The 22,687-nt window shown below is 31.5% G+C and overlaps 1 protein-coding gene across 2 annotated transcripts in view; it reads right to left on the bottom strand.

Annotated features, from left to right (window-relative positions):
* LOC145328670 (glutathione S-transferase Mu 2-like) overlaps positions 1–22,687 on the bottom strand; it is a 72,747-nt gene that overhangs the window by 41,182 nt on the left and 8,878 nt on the right. Inside the window, exons 6-11 of one of the 2 annotated variants that reach the window (XM_080172453.1) lie at positions 21,984–22,006; positions 20,672–20,712; positions 20,301–20,366; positions 18,771–18,846; positions 18,304–18,405; positions 17,967–18,046 (exon numbers count right to left, since the gene is read on the bottom strand). In XM_080172453.1, coding sequence (XP_080028579.1) covers positions 17,989–18,046; positions 18,304–18,405; positions 18,771–18,846; positions 20,301–20,366; positions 20,672–20,712; positions 21,984–22,006 — 366 coding nt within the window. In that variant the 3' untranslated portion in view covers positions 17,967–17,988. Of the gene's footprint in view, positions 1–17,684; positions 18,047–18,303; positions 18,406–18,770; positions 18,847–20,300; positions 20,367–20,671; positions 20,713–21,983; positions 22,007–22,687 lie in introns of those variants that run through there. The other variant, XM_080172452.1, reaches the window with a different exon arrangement.

Genomic DNA, 22,687 nt, shown 5'->3' with positions numbered 1-22,687 from the left:
CTAGCTGAAGGATGCGACAGCCGTTTGGCGTTTGTAGCCAATTTCCGATGATAGTGGCTAGCGGATGGTATACCAGATGATAACCCAGGATAATTAACAACAAATCCCAGAATTACCAGCTGATATTTTCACCAACTAACCAAAAAAATCCACCAACCACCTAAAGTGAAAATCTTCAAAACATTTATCAAAAATATCCTAAAACCACTTTAATAGTTATTTATCGCATCGTAACCTTGACAGTTTTCCGTGGATATTAAAACAGAAAATTAGAAGATTAAACCCATTTTATATAGTATATATGTTATTAATGGTCACCATCCAAGAGGTTGGATGGGGGGTTGCATTCAGACCCACATTTTTTATTTTAGTTTTAAAAAGAAAAAAAGGAAGGGTAATTTTTTCTGGAGGCGATTTCTCTCGGGAGGGTGTTGGTGCCTTTCTCACAAAATAGTTATAAACCTTCCAAAGACCTACGAAAAGCTGTAAAGGTGAACCATATCGGTTCAGCGTTTACAGAGATCCTTCGGTACAGACAGACACAAATCTTGCCACTTTTATGTAAGGATTTAATTTTTAGTTCCACCAAATAACATTTATGATAATATACAAAAAGAAAATTGTTATAAAATATCTTTGAGATTCTCTGTTATTAAACTGTTTTCTTTTATTAGTATTTTAATAAAGTTTTAATAGATGATCTCCTCATTAAGAGCCCTTATATCTAGTATTACAAGAGTTTTATTTTTTTAATTATCACATAATATTTTAGTTGCTGCGCTCATAGCATCTAGGAGCTTAGAATTTAAAGTAGTAAGGAAAATAGCCTAAAATTAAAATCATATAATAATAAAAAATCTAAAACTAATGATCTATAAGAAGCTTCCAAAAATGAAGAAATTATAAATCACTGGAGGGAGGGGACATTACACTAGTCCCCAAAGTTTTATACTACTGTTTAATATTCGTTAGCTCAACATTTTTTAGGACTTTAATTGAATTTTGATTGGTTATTTCATTAAGAGTGTCTAATATACAGGGTAAATTTGTAAATCATTATTGGGAATGTACTTCAATCTATAGGCCATTGTCTTATCCCTTTAGATCCCTGAATATATATAGTGATAAACAAAAACATTATTTAAAAGAGTATATTACAGGAACTTAAAACTTTACTTGAATTCAACTATTTGTTGTTCATTATCTCAGTAACATCTCCTGTCTTTTGTAAGAACTTTTGCTCTCATTCTCTTAAATTCTTCAGATCTGAAAAAAATGAAGATTGTTAACAAAATATGTTTTTTTTTTATTTTCAAAAAAACATTGATTTTGAAAACAACAATAATAAAAAGATTCAATAGAAGCAAAGCAATCAATTAGAGAATTGTCTTAAACTAGCGGGTACGCCCCTAGAGACCTCTTGTTGGGTGTTTCTTAACCTACGTACCGTGGTGTTTGGACAGAAAAAGAAAGATTTGGCGCATATCAGTTATCCTTTGCTGTTAAACATGACGTTAAAGTGTCATGGACAGTAGCCTCGCCTGTTTTAGGTAATTGACGTGGTATACAGAAAACCCAATGCAAAAATAATTCCACACATCTCCTAAAGAACATAAATTGATTGTGTGTTTTGCCATTAATTTTCCATAAAGCATTCCATATTAGAAATCAACTTATATATAAAAATAAAAAAATAGTATAAATAGAATTTGTAAAGAATGTTCATAAAAATATTCGCAATATATTTTATAGTTGTAAAACGATGGAAAAATGCAGCTGACCGCAGCTAAGTATCTGGAAAATATTAGCTTTTTTGGATGCAGGTCAGCTGACCGCACCTGTATCCAAAACTCAACCGCAGCAAAATCCACAGTCGATATAAGTCCGGTAGAAACAGAACCCTTACTTCAAAACTCTATAATATGCAGCTGCATTGACCGACAGCCGCAGCTAAGCCATCGAAAAATCTATATTGATCTTAATTCTTTTTACTCAAAATAATATTATTAATATTGCCATTTCTGCTTTTTTGTTTGACATAATTGTTTAGTAAAATTACGGTTAATTTTGACATGCTAGAATTGTACTGTCAATTTCAAACTTTGCAATACTTTAAAAGTTAAGTACGATTAAGAAAGCGTAACAGCTCTATAATCGTTACCAGAAAATTCGTACGTCCATTCAAAATATGCTGATTTTTAGCTTTGACATTTTTAAAGATATAATTATAATTATCTTAAGCATCTGATTTTTGGAATAATGATTCATAGAACAAGGTAAAAAATTATAAGCGAAGCATCTCTATAACCAAGTCCTAAACTTACAAGTATGTCCTTAAATAGAATCCTGAATTAACGCAATTTTTCAAGTTTATACTATTTTGGTAATACTTCTCAATTAATATATGGATTTTTAAATTTTGACACTCTACAAGAGTTATTATTCGTTTGTCCTTTCATCTGATTTTAGAGGTTCGCTTTTTTGAATGTTGTCATCCTTGTTTTCTATTGTGTATATAATATTTTTTGTAAACGTTTAAACTAAACCTTTAGCACAAGACGACAGAACAAGCATTACTGAACAAAAAGTTTTAATAATATAAAACAATTCTATCAAAGAAATAAAGAAACGTTCTTGATTAAGAAGAGTATTAAAATGAACTGAATATCATAGAATTGGTAGTTTAGCTTTGTATTGAAATCAATATATATTATGTATATAAATAGTAGGTCAGGTTAAATCTTAACATTCACTGCAAAAAAAAACATGAAAATTATGAAAAGTATTTCTGTAATATCTGCTTTAGTTAACAAAATATATATATAAGGAACTCGCTAAACTCTGAACCGATCCGGTCCGGATCCAGGGGAGGTTTATAACTATTTTAATAGAGGGTACCACAATCCTCCCAAGAGAAATCTCCCCTAAAAAAATACCCTTCCCCCAAAAAAACAAAAACAAATTGGGTTATGGAATTCAACTCCCCTCTCCGACACAACCCAATCTTTCCTGATTTTGTATAATTTTTGAGGAACACGATTCCAGTGACGTCATATTTTTCTTTCCCGAAAAAGGGAAGGGGGGAAGAAAATCTCTTCAAAAGAGATGGGGAAAACCCCCTTTTCTCCCATCTATTTTTTTCTTCCCCCTTCCCTTTTTCGGGAAAGAAAAATATGACGTCACTGGAATCGTGTTCCTCAAAAATTATACAAAGTCGGGAAAGATTGGGTTGTGTCCCCTCTCCTCAATTGCTTCTAAGGGCCTATAGAACCTTACTTTAAAAAAATTAAAGTAATGCAAATCACCAAACATTTTAATTAAGAATGAAAAAACAACAGCCCCCCCCCCTCAAGACTAAAAATTAAGAAGAACTGTCTTCCGTTACCCATCCCACTGGTGAAACAACCCTCCTTAAAATCATAAAAAGCAAATACATTTTTTAGAGTTGATGATTTTAAAGCTGAAAGTCAGAGATAGAGGGGACAATGGACTGTTAGTGTTTAATACCCTAGTCCCCAAAGTTTTATAATGACGTTTTCTTATTCATTGGCTTAACAACTTTGGGGACTTTAGTAAATTTTGGTTGGTTGTTTCATTCAGTTGAGTATTCACACGTTCCAAGCACTCATTTTAATTTACAGAAGGAGTAATTTTGTGTATCATCATTGGGGATGTACATTAATATATCGGCTATTGTCTTATCCCTTTAGAACCCTGGCTAATAGTAGTATGCACTGCACTTTTTTTATGCATTCACAAAATTCAACAATCCATTGATATTTGACACCGCTTTTTCTAATACTTTATATAGGAAGGGATAGTTCTATTGAAAATACTTCATTTTGAATAGTTCGTTATTTTTTATCCGTTGTTATATAGATAATTTTCTTCGAATATTAAAATAAAATCATAAAATTAATATAAGTTTTGCAGGCATTCTTCAGCCTCTCAGGGCCAAAAAAATGGTTTTAATCCTTAATTTTTATTTTAATATCTGCGTAAAACTGTCTATAATACGATGGGATAAATGACTATTATAAGAAATAAGTAGACCATCTACAATCTACATAACAGTTAAGTATTTAGAACAAGGATGAAAACATTCATATTTGGAATATAAAATTAATAAGAACAGCCCAACAGAAAGAATTGGAACAAGGATGACAACATCCATAAAAGCGAAGCACTGAAACGGTAGGACAAACGGACATTAACACTTGTATGCTATCTGAACTGAATAATCAGAATTTAAAAGTATTAGAGTCGAAGCAAAATTGTAAGTAAATTTGTTGAAAAAACTGCTTGAAGCAGGATAATGTTTATGGACATACTTACATTTTTGGACTTGATTATAGAGCTGCTTCGCTTATAATATTGTTCGTTGTTGTCCCAGGAATCAATATACCAAAAATCAGATCAAACGGATAATTAGAACACTTGAAAATTTGTTGTTAAAAAAGTAGAAAAATTAACATTTTTAAAATGGACGTACGGACATTCTGGTAATGATTATAGAGTTGCTACGCTTTCTAAATCGTGCCCAACTACTACAGGAATCATCATGCAAAGTTTGAAATCGATAGGACAATTCTAACATGCCTAAATTAACGAATAAAAGCTATCTATCTCGGACGGACGTACGGACGGACGTACGGACGGACGGACCGACCCTAATTATAGAAAAGCTTCGCTTTTAAAAAAAGAAGATGAAAAGTGAAGATGTTCGGTTGTTATATGAATCCATCCACAAAATTTCAGCTGTTTATCTTTGATAACAGTTGATAAAAGACATTATATATTTAAGAATTAGAAATAGTTCCAGAACTTTTAAATATATACTAGCGGCTGCGCCCAAGCATCTAGGGGCTCAATATTTGGAAATATGGAAGGGCAGAAAAATAGCCTAAAACCATACCTATAAAAATAAAATAGCCATATAGGTTCAGTGGTCAATTAGATCCTTCGCTACAGACAAAAATGCTTACTACTTTATATATTAGAATATATATCAGAAAAATATCATTTCAATTCACATCAATTTAAACAAATTGGTTTCTAACCGTGAAGAAAATCAAAGTTCTGCATTGATTAATAAAACTGGTAATATGAAATAAAAAGTGTATACTCGTTTCTTATATTAACCTACAAGTGTTAAAAAGAATATTTTCGTATCTGTGGGCAATTGTAAAAAAAGTAAGGAATATGAAAATAGTTTTTTTTAATAAAATTCTCAAAGTTATTCGTCTATGGCGTTGTTCCTTCCTTGTATAACGCGAAGCTTTTCTGTAATTACAAATCTGTTTAACTTTAAAAAAAGTAGCCTTCATACGTATTCAAGCAAAGAAGTTGTATCAACTTTTTTTTTTATAGCTAGCTGGTTCTTTTAGTAAGTAGTAGATGTAAAATTTTTCATAGAATTCAGATATGCAATCGGTTTTTTTGTAGACCTCTTATTTTTTAAGTAATTTAAGTTTTTTAAAAAAATAATTAAGTCGGTTTTAAGGTACTAAAACGCAACAAAATAAAAGAAGAAAATGGCCAGTAAGAACAAAAATAGTAAGATCTTTAATTTGACACCTTACTTTTAAAATTCTGTTGAGTAATTATTGAAAAAATCTATTTTTTTAACCTCGGTTTAATAAAAACTTTAGACCTAAATATTTTCTCAAACAGACATAAAAAACATGGGTTCATATATACCTTCAGAATCAGAAAAATATTACGAATCCATTGTAAGCAAAATTGAAAAAAATTAAAAAATTAAAAAATTAAAGAAATGGCCAATTATTTTTTTTGTTCAGACAACACTATTGTCTTCCCTTTTTTACCCCCTCTTTACCCCCTCTTTACCCCCTTCCCATTTTTATACTCAATTGAAGAATTAAGACGTTGCCTGTACAATATAATATGATATTTTCATATAATTCCTTTTATTGTAGTTTATATACTATATTGTAAACTTTTTTTTTCAATTTTGCTTACAATGGATTCGTAATATTTTTCTGATTCTGAAGGTATATATGAACCCATATTTTTTTATTTGTGAAATAATAAAATTAAGTTCAAAGTTTTTATTCTCGTGGGTTAAAAAAAATCGATTTTTTCAATAATTACCTGACAGAATTGAAAAAGTAAGGTGTCAAATTAAAGATCTTACTATTTTTGTTCATAATGACCATTTTCTTTCTTTTTTTTGTTGCATTTTAGTACCTTAAAATCGACTTAATTTTTTTTTTAAAACTTAAATTACTTAAAAAATAAGAGGTCTACAAAAAAACCGATTGCATATCTGAATTCTATGAAAAATTTTACATCTACTACTTACTAAAAGAACCGGCTAGCTATAAATAAAATAGTTGATACACCTTCTTTACATAAATGAATACAAATAATATTCTGCTTATTTAGTTCTCAAAAAGTGTTAATGTTCATTTGTACTTCATTCTGATTTTCATGGATGTTGTCATACTTGTTTTCTATTTACTAAGTATATTTGCGATAACTTTTATTTAATGAAATCTTCCAATTTTTAACCTGTACAAAACGGGCTGCTTAATTGCTTCAAGATCCATGTCAGATCTATATAGGAAATAAATGTCTATAAACGAGCTCAAGTTTTCCAAGGAATATTCGTTAAAAACTTATAGTGCTCCAATAATCCATAATAAACTCTCATTGCCCAGAACGATAAGACCCATTATTTCACTTTATTAAAAATAAATTCATTTTTTTTATTTCATGTTGCTATTTACATTATAATGAAGTATTTAATTTCTAATCATAAAAAAGAAAATTTAAATTTATAATATAATAAATTTAAGAAAACTCTGTTTTAAAAGAATTCGATTGTGGCGACACTTTGTGTGTTCAAATATTGAACTAAAATTGTAATCATATAATAAACCCTTTGGTGATGGTAATGTAAAGAAAAAAATATAATTTAAAAGATCTTTTTAAGATCATTTAAATTATTAAATATTTACTTCCGTTTAAATAGTAATACCGGGTGAGGAATATAGATTTATTGAGAAATATAAATGCATATAGAAAACTAGCCAATAGGGAGATAGTTATATCGAGCCAACTCTAGTATTAATATAATGATGAAAATACATAATACAAAGTTTTTTTCTGATAAATCTATTGAAAATTTGTTGTATAGAGTGAGTGACTAATTAATTTATCTTTAGTGTAAAAAAACTAAATTGTTTAGAAATATTGATTTTTTATTATTCAATAAATTCTAGATTTTTTTTTGTATTTTATCCTCTTCAAGGACTATTATTTCTAATATTGTAAAATTTATTTCAAAAGCGGAGCATTGTAACAAATATTTAAGGGTATGACGATTCCTGTAACAATTAGGTTAGATTGAAAAGCGCAGGAAGTCATAACATCCATTTAAAATATGCTGATTTTTTAACGTTCTCGAAATTCTTTTTTGTATAATATAATTATCCTAGATTTTTCTGATTTTTTGGAACAATTTCCTAGGAAAACAAGGTTTAATGGCATAAGCGAAGCATCTTTATAATAAAGTCCTAAAATGTGCTTAAACAAAATACTTTTTTACATACAATTTTGTTTAAACTTGCAAACTTGTTTTTCAATTTTTAAGTTCTTACACTCTACCAGTGATTATGTTCGTTTGTCCTGCTGTCTGATTTTAGAACTTCGATTTATCTATCTTTAAATAAATATAGACATACAGACAGAAGGGCAGACAGACAGAGTAGCTGTGCTACTTAAAATGAAAATTTAAAAAGTTCACTAATCTACGATCATGATGCCTTACTTTACAATTGAAAAAAAAGTAATAAAATAAAAGATAAGGTCCTTTAAACGAAACTAGTATATTCAAATTGACTAAATAATAACTATCAAAAAAAAATCAGGTAGGGTGAGGACATTAGCAGGGAGTAAGGACAATGGATCGAATATTCAATTTTTAAGAGTCTCAGACTTTGGGTACTGGCTTAAAGGGAACGTGCACGAATTCAGCAGGTTCTGACTGACTTTGGGTACTAGCGCATCAATGCCCCGCTAACTAGCTGAGTTAGTTTTGAATATGGCAGACAGAAAAGATGGCTGGTTTTAACAAATATTTTTCCCAAGAAAATGTCATTCCATATATAGAAACTCTACTGTGAAATTTATGTATTATACAATCTAAGAACCCCTTGAATTTAGGTTGCAGTTAAAAATATATGAAAAGGGTTGATGAAGTTCTAAACACGATTTTTCTAGTGATTAATTACAGAATGTTTACTACATTGTGATGTATTGGTAATTTAATTTTCAATTGAATGATTTTTTCTTAGAACTAATTTTGTTCTAAATTATATTACCATGATCCCCTTACAAGTTTGGTCAAATTTTTTTTGGATAAATCTGGTTTTCATTGCTTTTCAGCGAAAACTCTTAAATTGAATTAATTGCCCATTGTCCCCTCCCTTACTCCCTGGGACTATAAATTATGTTGGTACCTAAAATTTGATGGCCTGCAAACTCTTTGGATACTTTTATTAAATTTTGTTTGGTTGGTAAAAAACATTGATTGTCCAAAGTCCAAACATTCGCACGAATTATTTATCAACAGAAGGGACTGTATAGAAATCTATCGTCCATTGTCATATCCCTTACCAACTGTAAACGAATGCAACATGAATGCTGTAGTTTAAGTTAATTATTAGCATTAGAAGTTAGGACCTATAAAAAAGCAAATTATGTAATATTTCTTGAATATTGAAACTGTACTCTAAAAGTATTTTTGTCTGTATGTCCTTCTGCCTGTCTGCAATGCAAGCCTGACCCATTTTTTAGTAGCGAAGCTACTTTTTAATTCGAAATGTCCGTCCGTCCGTCTGTCCGTCCGTCTGTCCGTCTGAGACAAAGTGGGGGAAACGTGATTTTCTCGGCAACTATAAAAGATAGAAAGCTAAAAATTCTTGTCAACATTTCTATTAATATTGAGCATACATAAGTATAACACATCTATGTCGTTCAGACCCCTTTTTGGCAGGTTTTTGGCTATTTTAATATTTTTCAGAGACAAACTGGGGAAATGGGATTTACTCAGCGCCTATAAAAGATAGAATGCTGAAATTTTTTGACAACATTCCCATCATTAAGGAGCCCAATTAAGTATAAAACATTAATGGCGGTAAGACCGCTTTTTAGCAGGTTTTAGGCTATTTTTATATTTTTCACATTTTTCTCAATATCTTCAGTGTTTATAGTCCGATTTTCAAAATCTTTTCATTTATAGATATCAAAATTAAATTTCCCGTCGTTTAAAGAAAACAACCATGACGGCCAGACTGCCTTTTTGCAGGTTTTTGGCTATTTTTAAATTTTTCAAGTATTTTCCTTATCTCTGATGTATATGGTCCGATTTTCCAAACTTTTAATGTTAAGGATATAAAAATAAAATTTTCTGTCATTTTAAGAAAACAACCATGGCGGTCAGACTGCCTTTTATCAGGTTTTTGGCTATTTTTATATTCTATATTTCCCCATATCTTTGGTGTTTTTGGTCCAATTTTCAACTTTTTTGGGATATCAGTATCAAAATAATTTTCTCATTCTTGATTTTAATAAATATACTTTAAATCTACTTTTACGTAGTCCCATCCACGATTTTTTTGTGCTTTGCTACTTATGGATGTTGTCATCCTTGTTTAAATATTGCGCCCTAATTTCAAGATTAATATCCGTTGGATTAGAACCAGTTTTTTAGCCATATTAAAAAATCATGGGCATAATCCTCTTTAAATTTGTTTAGAATGTTTCCTATATACTTTTATATCATTCACTGGAAAGTAAACTAAAACTGAGCTGAATTAAAAAGCCATAAAATTGTTATCGGACTTAATAACTCTGTATTAAGCCTTAACTTTATTGAAAAAAGAGATAGTATTCTGAAAAATAATGATTCATAAGAAGTTTAGTATAACTGTTTCTAACTTTGACAACAAATTTTTTATGATAATATTATCCTATTTATATGATTTCTTCATGGCAAGGATTCATTGAACAACAAGATACATTATGTTAAACGAATTAAGCATCTTTGTAATCAAGTCCTAAAAAAATGTAAGTATATCTTTAAACAGAATCCTGTAAAATGCAATTTTACAATTTGTTAAGACTTTTAAATTAATATTCTACTTATTTAGTTCTAACAATCTCCCAGCGTTGAAATTTCAATTCGCTTTTTGGATGATTTCATTCTTATTGAATTTTTTACATTTATTTTCTATAAATAACTAATTTTTAATATACTAATCTTATGATTTATACCTATCAATTTTACATAATTATTTATTTTGGTTTGATGTTTATAAAAAAAGGTAAGACTTATTAGGCTTCTTATAATTTTAAATTTATATTAATAAAGTTATCTATACTATAAATTAAAGCAATATGGCTTTTTGTCTGTAGCTTAAGATTTCGATAACTACTGTACCACTTGAGTTCTCTATTTTAAGAACCAAGGATGGTTTTAGGCTATTTCAATTTTAAATTTAAGTCTTAGGATTTTTAAGGTTATTTTTCTGCCCCCTCTCTAGCCCTTTAAATATAGAGACTCTTGTTACAAGGGGCGCAGTAGCCAGTATTTGTATTAATTTCAATTACCTAGTAAGGGCGATGCTGTTTTCCATGACACGTTAACGTCATGTCTAACAACCCAGAATAACTTAGGAACCCAATATTTCCTTTTTCTGTCTTACACTTAACAGAAAACTTACTCATTGATTGAACAACCCTTGATGGGAAGTTCTAACTTTGCATGGTAATGAGTTGCGCCTGTTTTTGGCTGAGGCATCATTCACTCTCCTACAATTAATGTTGCGGATCTGACATAGCAGTATTAGGAACCCTTTTTAAAGTTATAACGAAGAGTTGAGTCGAGATCCGAACTCACCACCTCCCCGACGACTAGAGAATGCACTAAAGAAAAAGCAACGGTCGTGGGTATCTATTTTTTACTAGGACAAGTAATGTCCATAAATAGTCACTATAAAGGTAAGTAATAGAGTTTACCCATTTATTTATTTGCTATTAATATTTAAGCACAGATATTACATTGACATCTAAAGAGAGCAATCATACTCGAAACAATTTAAAATGTGTCAATAAATATTTTTAATTCATATTTTGTTTGTGATTTAACCTCTCATTTATAAATTATATATATAGGAGGCTTATGATTAAAAGGCAAAAAAATTGGTGGATTCAGTGGCGTGCACAGGCTTTCTTAAATAGAAAAAAAGGAGAAGGCAGGCTGATAAGTCGTCAATTCACTTTTTAGTCAAGTTCAGAAAAAGTAAAAATATTAATTAGAGTATTTTTTCTAGAGCGATTTTTCTTAGAAGGATGGAGCTACCCTTTACCAAATTAATTATAAACCATCTCTGGACCTATACGAAGCTTCACTGTAAAGGAGATAGCGAGATCGGAAGTTACAGACAGACACACATCCTATTATTTTCATATAAGGATTTGAAGTTCTGTCAATTATGAATAAATGGTAGAACGAGCAAAAATATACTAAACAATAAAATAGTTTTAATTAGTAAATGGAAATTACAATTATAATAAACAATAATTTGATTGTTAAAAACAGTTCTCATATTTTAAAATGATATGAATGAGGGGTTTCTTTGTTTCCTAGTCACTATTTTGAGTGAAAGCACCAAACTATAATCATATACAATATAATTTTAAATGTAACATATACAATTCAAAACTGGTTATAAAACAACTCAAAATTGAATAGGTAGAACTATGTATATAGTAAGATAGAAAGTGCTCATTAAAAAGATTTACACCAATGCAATGGTAAGATAAGTATACCTACAAAACAAATACCAACTTTTTATATATAATGATCAAAACAAACTGAATTAATAGTTTAAGAAAGGAAAAATATTTTCACATTCAAACAATATCATTAGTTATTCATCGCATCGTATTAAAGACAGCTTGCCGCGGATATTAAATGAAAAATTATAAGATTAGAACCAGTTTTGTTATCCTCGAGGTGTCCAAGACTCGGGCTAACAAAACTGATATAAATTTAATGATTGTTATTTTAATATACGTGAAAAATTGTCTGTAATTCAATGCTATACATATTTTTTCAATATGGAAGAAATCCGAATCTAATCCAGTGGATATTAATCGGTTTCAAAGCCATACTAGATAAATAATTACTAATATACTACCCACCTTTTAATTTACTGTAGATGTTAATTGTATGAGTGTGGATTGATAAGTAAAATTATAAAAATTATCCAAATATAGGAGCACTACAGCTATCTAACATAAAAAGAGTAAAGATTTTGAGAGATCATACTTTTCAAAGTGTTTTCTCATAACAGTATTTTTTACATAGCAATAAAGAGTCTATATCAATACATACACGAGATTTATACTAAAAAATAGAGCATATTAACTATCTATGAGCTTTTTATAAGATTTTCTATACTATTACTGTATACAAGTTTACTGTTAACTTTTTTTCTAAAAATATGCGTACTAAACTCGTTGTTGCTACGCTAATTATAGATATAAATGTGGTAATTTTTAAGGTACAATACTACATATGTATTTTATTTGCCTTTTTAAAAGATCTGTAATATCAACTATGTTGTATGGACACCTTTTTTTTGAATAGGGTAATATTTAGAGACTAGGGAAAATTTAGGACATCGGAGCCATTAGAGAGGGGGGGGGGGTGGAGGTGGTCTTAGGGTGTTTTAACAGGTGTTTACAAGGTTAATAAAAGTGCTGGGGGGGGGGGAGGGGGATGGTGAATCAGTGAATTAAAAAATTAGGGAGGTGGAAATATTTTCAAAAAAAAAATTAAATAGGTAACCTTTTTTAAAATAACAAAAATTGTTAGTTTCTAAAACCCGTTCCCCATATTTATTTACATTTTAAAAATTTTAAAAATATTTTTATAAAAGGAGTTTTGCACCCTCCCCGCCTAAAACCCTCCTAGGACAATGAATAAACTTTAAAAATGTGGAATGAGCCGTTTATGAGATAATTCAGTACATATAAACAAACACACATACATCTTACTACTTTACATATTAGTACTTATGATTAAAGCAGCTACTCTCATCTCTCTTCTGTTTCTTTTTTCTGTGATTATTTGTCCTTAGCCCTGGTAGGTACTTCAATAGGGATTTTTAGAGCAATGGACATTAAATAAGGACAGGTGTGAGAGAGAGAGATAGAGGGAGATAGGGAGAGAGACAGAGAGAGATAGAGAGAGAGAGAGAGAGAGATAGAGGGAGATAGGGAGAGAGACAGAGAATGATAGAGAGAGATAGAGAGAGATAGAGAGACAGAGAGGGAGAGAGGGAAATAGAGAGAGAGAGAGAGATTGGAAGAGAGGTATAAAGAAAGGTAGATGGTATTAACAATGTGAAATGAGAGTAAACTAAAATTAAAATGAAGTGTGGGGAGAGGGGGGGGGGGATCGAATAAAAATTAAGAGATGAAATTTTGATCTGTACCTCTCAGAGAAAAATAAAATAGAACACAAAACAGCTAATTTTCCATCATTATGCTTCTGAACCACAGATGATATATTTTTCTTTTATCAAAATCGTAAAATAAACTAGTAGTAAACCACACTTGAATCTAAACCCTTAATTTAAAAAAAAAGTTTTTAAAAATGAGGAGGCATTATTTCGTTACATACAGACAGATAGTAATTCATTTGTATTTAGATAAAAATACTAAGTAACTTCAATTATCTTGCTGCTTCATGGGAACACCAACCACAGAGGCTAAAAACGCTGGCTGGTTATCCGTTGGTTGTCATGAGGATTTTAACACAATGTAAACAAATAAATCTAAACAAGGAAATTAAAATCCATAGCAAAATATCTTATCTTTGCCAAGGGTTTAGAAATAGAGATAATCAGATATAGTTTCTTAATCAGCCAATAGTCGAACAGTGGAGGTACATTCCAGACATGTCATATCAATGAATTATCTATCAATTACCAGATACGAGCGAGTAACAACCAACAGACAACCAACTCTTTGATTGCACGACCTTACATGGAAATTCTAACTGTAAATGATAATAAGTTGCACCTGTTCAAGGCATTCCCACTACTCTGTCTATTAATGTCTTACATTTATATACAACAGTGGAAACCATATCTAACGTCTCTAGATGTGATGCCAAGCTGAGCCGAGATTTGAACCTCCCCGACGTCGAGCAAATCAATAAGTGTAAAGTCACGGTCGCGGATTTTCGATGATGAAACAATTCTAGAAACCATAAGCTAACCATCTCTAGAGACTTTATTTCTAAAAATTTATTGTGCTACTAATGCATGGATCTACTGGGATAAGACAATGGCTGATAATTTTATGTGTATCTCCAATGATAATAGACAAAAGTACCCCTTCTGTAGATTACAATTAGTGGTTGAAACGTTTGGACACTTAGCCTAATAAACCAACCAATCAAAATTTTTTAAGTCCCCAAAGTTGAAGAAATGAAATGAATAAGAAAACGTTAATATAAAACTTCGGGTACTAGTGTAATAAACAGTCCATTGTCCTTCCCCTCCTAACTACTAATGGGTATAATCACCCTTGTAAAACTAAAAATTCTTCAATTAAAAATTTAAATATGAAAATTTTTATATATTTTTCTGGCTTAATATTTTATTATACTTTCTTGTGCTAATTGAAATTTGATATCTCTTTACAGCTTTAGAATTTTTTTTAATTATCCATAATAAAATTAAACATAAATATTAGACAAGGGCGTAGCTACCGCAAAATTATAAGCCAACATAGTATTTTCTAAAAAGATCTAAAGGATAAGTCAATTCAGATAAATTGATGTACATCCCCAATGACGATACACAAAATTACTCCTCTGTACTTTAAAATTAGTGGTTAAAACGTTTGAAAACTCAACTTTATGAACAAACCAATCAAAATTCAGTAAAAGTCCCCAAGGTTGTTGGCCAACGAATAAGAAAATCTTATCTTAAAACTTTGGGGACTAGTGTAATAAACTGCCCAATCCCTGGATTATAAACCAACACAGTATATAGGTATGTTCTATCTGTTCTGCTGAATTGGGGTGAAACATGGCTTATGAACACAGCAGTGGTCTCCAAGTTACAGACATATGTCAATTCTCTCTCTGTCTGAAGCTTAAGATCTCAGTAACCACTGAACCGATTGAGCTATACTCTTCAGGGAATATACCAAATGGTCCTGTGATGGTTTTAAGCTATTTTCTTTGGGGGTGGGACACCCCCAACCCCCCTAAAAAATGAAAAATACCCCCCCCCCAAAAAAAAAGTTTTTATTTAAAAACTAAAATTTAAAAGGGGGGGGTCGTCTACCCCCCCCCCCCCGCCAAAAAAAAAAATTTCCTCCCCTACCCAAATTTTTTTATATTTGTATTTTGAAATTTAGATAAAACAAAAATAGGTTGATCAAACCTCTTGAGGCAAAGCCCCTAGAGGCTAGGTGCGAAGCCGCTAGTATAGGATAAAATATGATGATCTTTAAGATCGCAATCAGACATGAAACTGGCAATAATACAGAGAAAATGGAGATGGTTGGGGCACACTCAAAGGATCGAAAGGACATAATAATTTTAACTAATAAAGCCTTGACCTGGAATCCCCAAGGAAAACAAAACAAAAAAGGTAATTAAAGTCGCATAAAACGGCGACTGCTAGTACCTGGTGTCAACTTGTAGAATTGTCATGCTTAATAAGAATGTTAAATAAATAAATAAAAAATTGGATATTGAAATTTTCTTCTTATTTTAAATTTATTCATAAAATTTAAAGAAAAAGGTAGCAGTGTATATTGATTTGACCAAATGAAAACAGGGATAATAATAAAAATAATTTAAACTAAAGAAAAGCCAAACAGACGAATGGACATTAAAAATACATTTTCCAGGAAAAAGGTTTAGCCAACAAGCAAAATAAATCTAAAATAATATAGGTGGATATGTCGACAATTCTACTATGTGTTGTCCCCCAACGACAGCTGAAAATCACGTATAGGTTTTGTGATTTTAAAAAAAAATCGTTGTTGGTATAAGCTGACATTTTAATGCTTAAGAAAATCTTCACAAACAGAAGTAGTACGAAAAAATCAACATGTTTAAAATTGACGAACGGATATTCTGGTAGTGATTATAGAGTTGTTACGCTTTCAAAATCGTACCTAAATATTACAGGAATCACCATACAAATTTTGAAATCGATAGGACAATTCTAACATGCCTAAATTAACGAAAAAGCTATCCGCTACGGACGGACCGACCCTAATTATAGAAAAGCTTCGCTTTTAAAAAGTAGGATGAAGAGTATAGTAGTTTTTTTAGAAGAGGTAAAATTAGGGTCAAAGTTACTTACCCCCATTTATTCCTGATATTTATAATCATATTTCACAGTATAGTATGCCTTCGAATCCGATTGATATCTGCTATCTTAGAACTGGTTATTAGCCACACTGAAAAATCATGTATAGACTCGTATTTTCTACGAATAATAAAATTTTAAATCATAATTTTACATTTTAATATCATTATTGAATACGAAAAATAATTAGTCTGATATTTAATTTGAATATTAACACTTGTTCAAGGATATACTTACATACTTTAAGACTTAATTATAGTGATGTTTCGCTTATATTATTGTACCTTGTTGTCCTAGGAATCATTATTCCAAATATAAGATGAATAGGATATATCTTTTTTACAAAAAATCAGCACCTACGTTCAACGATTATAAAGTTGAAACACATCTAAATTGTACCAATATATTAGAGAAATCATCATAAAATGTTTGAACTAGATAGGACAATTCTTACATGCCTAAATCCACGATAAAAACTATACATTACGAACGTACGGACATACCCTTGCCTAGGATCCGATACAATCCTTATAAAAGGTTAAACTTTAATGAATGCATATGAAAATGTATTAAATAATTAGTTCTTTATAAAAATAGTCTATAAAATAAATAAAACATATTATTACATGAATAGGTAAATTTCTAATCGACAATGAAACGCCTAAAAATGCTGTCTAATATCTTTATTTTGAAAATTTAGAAATGGGTATTTTTAGAATATCTTTAAATTAATTTGTACTTTGATCTCAATTATTAGACTTAATTTTTAAAGGTTTTGTGATTTTTATGAACAATTCAAAATTCGGAGGACATGAACCTTATTTTTAAATAAATGTAAAGGGGCGGGGAGGGGTAGTTTTAAGAATGAATTTATTTTATCTTAGGCAAGGATATAATAGTTTACATTGGCTCCGCAGGGTTAGGGCACCTCATAGGTAGGGCCTATAGGTTAGGAATAACAAAAAAGAACACCCCCTCTCCTTATTTTCAATTTATTTCAAAATTAGGGAGGGGGCGGAGATTTCTGTGCTTCTCAGTCTTTTTGTTGGAAAGAACCGAAAAGTTTTGTACTAAGGCCTTTTCACAAATCGCAAGTGTTGTTTTTTAGATTGTCAAATTATTTTATATTAAACAACATTTGTCTATGACTCTATAAACTTTTTCCCAAGTATATAGATTACATCAATCTGTTTTTTACGGACGTTGTGATCGTATTCATCTTGTATTTTTAAATTAAAATAAAAAAGAAAAATGCAGAATTTTATTTATTAGTTTAAATTTCATGCTATTGGTAACATAATAACATTTCAAACTATATTATAAATTCGAAGTAAGTAGTAAATTTATCGTCCATTGGGGAATCCTTGTATCTTTAAACAAGCATCTTATAGTGCCTGTAAAAAAATGATATCATACAATATAATGACCAATGATAGGCCAGTATACATATGTTGACCAATGGTAAAAAGTATGCTGGCCTATCATTGGTCATTTGTATTGTATGACCGCATTTTTAATAGGCTCTTCATAGTTGCTTCATCTGTGAACTGTATTAAACTTTGTTGTATCCATACTTTGCTCTTACACTCCAGATGGGGAAAGAACGATACCTGAAAAATATATATACAATACAAAGTAAAACGATCTCTGTCCGTCTAAAGCTCAAGATCTCTCTAACCGCTAAACTTATGAGCTGTTAGGGAAAATTATGAATACAAAAAATGGGTTGAACTGACCATACTACCCTTAAGGGTGAAGCGACACACCTAGAGGTTAGTCTTGAAGTATGCTATATTTTGTGGTATTTTTCAATAATTTCAGAGAGAGAGAGAGAGAGAGAGAAGGAAAGAAAGAGAGTACCATGTACCTTGGAGAGTTAAGATATTCTTTAACTCCTTTGAGTTGCTCGAATCTGTCCATAAATGCTTGCAGACCATCAAAACCATCCAAACAACCAGCAAACAATAGTCTGAACAAAATGAATATTATTCTTCAAATAGTAGCACAGACGTCCAAGGTTGGGGATAAAGGGCAGTTTTACAGTTATTCAACCCCTGTTCTCTCTATTCTTTTACTTTAATATTAGTATCATGTATAAAGCAGAGACAATGGTATTTTTATTACACTAGTCCTCAAAGTTTTATATTAACGTTTTCTTATTCGTTGGCTTAACAATTATGTGGACTATATTGATTTTGTTTGGTTGGTTCATTAAGTTGAGTGTCCAAACTTTTCAACCACTAATTTTAATCTACAGTAGGGGTAATCTTGTGTATCTTCATTGGGGATGCACTACATTTTATCGGCCACTGTCCTATCCCTAAATATACAAACCTTGTTTCATCTAGGAATTCCCAGAGAGAGAAGTCAGCAATAGAGAGCTGGTTCTCTACAAACCAATCATTGCTTCCTGAGAATAAGAATAATTATTTCTCGTATTCATTCGAATCCGGTGGATATGAACCGGTTCTCATCCATACGAAAAAACTATGTCTAGCATCATATTATATCCAGATTTCTACGAATATAAAAATGTACAATCAAAAGATTAAAACTAGTTTTTTTTAGCCCCGCGGAAAGCTGTTTATAATACGATGCGAAAAATAACTATTATCGCATTGTAGCATTAACAGCTTTCCGCAGATATGAAATGTACAATTATAAGATTAAAACCAGCTTTTTAGTCCCCGAGATGCCGAAGCCACGGTCTGAACAAACTGGTTTTAATCTTATAATTTTACATTTTATATCTGCGGAAAGCTGTTTATAATGCGATGCGAGAAATAACTATTATCGCATCGTATCATAAACAGCTTTCCGCGGATATAAAAATGTACAATTATAAGATTAAACTTCGGCATCACCAGGCTAACAAGACTGGTTTTCATATAATAATTATACATTTTTCTGTTCGTAGAAAACTGGATAAAATACGATACGATACGTGATATTTCAGTGTGGCTGAGAAAGGGTTCTTATCCACAGGATATTAATCGGTTTTAAAGCCATAGAATAGATGATATAATATATTATTAGGGGATTGTGGGGAAATTTTCACTTAGAATTGTTTGTCAGAATCACATTCCCTTTTCCAGGATCTTGCTAAATACTGAACGGACTAGGTAACGCTTCTCATGGTTCTATGATTTTAAGCTAAAGCTATTTTCTTGGGGGGGGGGGGGGCGAGGGGAGGGGTCCTAATTTCCTATACATACAGAGCCCCAATCCTAGTACCCAATAAAACCTAACATAATATGATCTAAAGTAATAAAAAATTATCCTTCCCCTTTTTTGTACCTTTTTTTTCAAAATAAGAAGGAGAGTTTTTGTCCGTCTTGCTGCCGTATTACCACATTTTGATGCTCAACAATGCAGTTTACGAAAAAACGCTTAAATTAGGGAGAAAAAAAATGACAAAGACTTTCGTTGAATTTTGATTGGTTGGTTCATTAAGTTGACTGTCCAAACGTTTCAATTCTAATTGAAAATTACAATATGGGTATTTTTGTGTATAATCATTAGGGATTTATATCAATATACCATTGTCTTATCCCTTTAGATCCCTACCTAGTTATCCTTGAGGGACTAGAGTCTGTCTGCCTGTCTGTCAGCCTGTCTGTCTGTCTGTCAGCCTGTCTGTCTGCCTGTCAGTCTGTCTGTCCTACCTAGTTTATCCTAGAGGGACTGTCTGTCTGCCTGTCTGTCTGTCTGTCCTACCTAGTTTATCCTGGAGGGACTTGAGTCAGTCTGCCTGTCTGTCTGTCTACCTGCCTGTCTGTCTGCCTGTCTGTCTGCCTGTCTGTCTGCCTGTCTGTCTGCCTGTCTGTCTGCCTGTCTGCCTGTCTGCCTGTCTGTCTGTCCTACCTAGTTTATCCTGGAGGGACTTGAGTCTGTCTGCTAGAGAACCAGACTTGCCAAAACTTCCAGAACCTGCAAAATATTCAAATATGATGAGTAACAATGTTTATTTTGTGCATTTATAAGTCTGTTGGCTTACAAATTATTTTTATTGTTTTGACAGTTAATTGTTTAAGGATCTTGCTAACCGCTGAACCGATATGGTTCTCCTTTACAATATATTTTCTCGTTGGTCCTGAGAAGGTTTATAATTATTTTTCTTAGAATAAAAAAATGAACTTAAATGAATTTAACTTAAAAAATAAAATTGAAATTGGGGTGGGAGGATACGACTTACCCTCCCCCCCTACCCCCTATTAAAAGTTTTATAAACTAACCTGCCAACCATTCAGCTTTAAGGCTTTCAGAGAAGTCAGGACTTAAAACAAAAATGTAATTGAGAGTGATACAATTGTTTTTGAAAGCGCTGAAAAGTGTCATTTATGACGTCATAAAAATACGTCTTAAAATGAGGAATAAGAGGTGAAGTGGGAAAGGAAACCTCTAAAAAATGATGGATATTAACATATTTTTATGACGTCACACATGACACTTTCAAGTGCTTATTTTTTTAGGTGTATCTATAAGTGTCATGGCCCCTCACTGACTTACTCTCTTTTAAATTTCACCAATAATAAAAGTTTAGTACATACTTTCGGTATCATTGAGATTTAATCTAAACAAGGATCACAACATCCATAAAAGCGAAGCTCTGGAACGATATGACAGACGAACATTAACTTTTGTTGAGTGTCAGAACTGAATATACAAAATATGAAAATATAAGGTTTGACAAAATTATACGTAAATATGATGCAAAACTTCTTAAATACAGAATTCTGTTTAAGGACATACTGACAATACTTGATTATAGAGATGCTTCGCTCATAATATTGTACCTTATTGTAATAGGAATCAGTAATAAAAAAATCAGATCAATCGGATGATTTTATCACATAAAAAATTGTTATTAAAAAAGTAAAAAAAATCAACATGTTTAAAATGGACGTACGGACATTCTGGTAATGATTATAGAGTTGCTACGCTTTCTAAATCGTAGCTAACTACTACAGGAATCACCATGCAAAGTTTGAAATCGATAGGACAATTCTAACATGCCTAAATTAACTAATAAAAGCCATCTATCATGGACGCACGGACGGACGGACGGACCGACCCTAATTATAGAAAACTTTGCTTTTAAAAAAGGGGTGGTAAATAACTCATTGCATTTCTGTTTTATGATGTTCCTTTTGATTGGCCATACTTTTTTTTGCTTAGCCCCTCCAAGTATGGATTTATGTATACGTTTGTATGTCTTTGTTCACATGTGTGTAATCAATATAATCTATCTTTATATTAAAGTAACCGGATGTCTATCTGTCTGTCTTTGTGTACCGAAGGATCTCGCGTCCGCTGGTCCGATAAGATTCTCCTTTTCAGTTAAGCTTCTCATAGGACCTAGGAATGTTTATAACTATTTTGGGGGAGGCTAAGAAAAAAATTACCCCATATAATTTTTTCTTTTCTTTTTAAACTATAATTTAAAGTGTAGGGTCGCCCCCCCCCCCTCCTCCATTTACTTCTATGAAAGCTGCTAAAAATAATAAAAGCTTTTGAAATCAATAATATACATATAAATGTAATTACCTGTAACAAAGGCCTGTTGTCATCTAAAATAATAATAATGATATTATTATAAATAATCAGGGAGATAAAGGGATAAGACAATGGCTGATAAATTGATGCAAATCCCCAATAATGAAACCCATAAATACCCCTTCTGTAGATAAAAAATTAGTAGTTGAAACGTTTGAATACTCAACATAATGAATCTACCAATCAAAATTCACGAAGGTCCCCAAAGAGATGGATAATCCCTCATTTTTATGACGTCACATGGTTGATTTTTGAGACACTTTGTTTAGTTACTAAATCTTATGTGGTATTCGGCAGCCGTGAGCCATGTTCTATGGCAACCCTGACCTTGGTTCGGAGAAGGGCCGAGGGCCCTCCCCCGAGTACTGGGGAAGGGGTCAGCCTGACCCCTCCCTATGCTTTAAAATTAATGATAGATTTTGACAGCCTTATTATGGTTAAGCTGTATTGTTTGGTTCCCCCACCCTTTCCAGGGATGGGGGATCATTATTGCCCAATCTGATTATTGTATATGTATTTATATTGATTCTGCTTTAGGATTATTTATTCCAATCTGTGTATTTATTGTTTGTTGTATATAACTTTAGTAAACCTTAGACCCTGAATAAAGTAACACCTGAATAGACTCTGTTTATTATTTAGTGATTGCTAGAGAAGCGTAGCTTCTCTATAATATATGTGTCCACGTCTGTTCG

Source organism: Acartia tonsa, chromosome 9 (assembly GCF_053477335.1).
Source record: "Acartia tonsa isolate MP-2025a chromosome 9, ASM5347733v1, whole genome shotgun sequence".
In the NCBI taxonomy this organism is placed as follows: domain Eukaryota; kingdom Metazoa; phylum Arthropoda; class Copepoda; order Calanoida; family Acartiidae; genus Acartia; species Acartia tonsa.
Note: the sequence above shows the minus strand (reverse complement) of the source record. Positions and strands in the feature narration are given on the sequence as shown.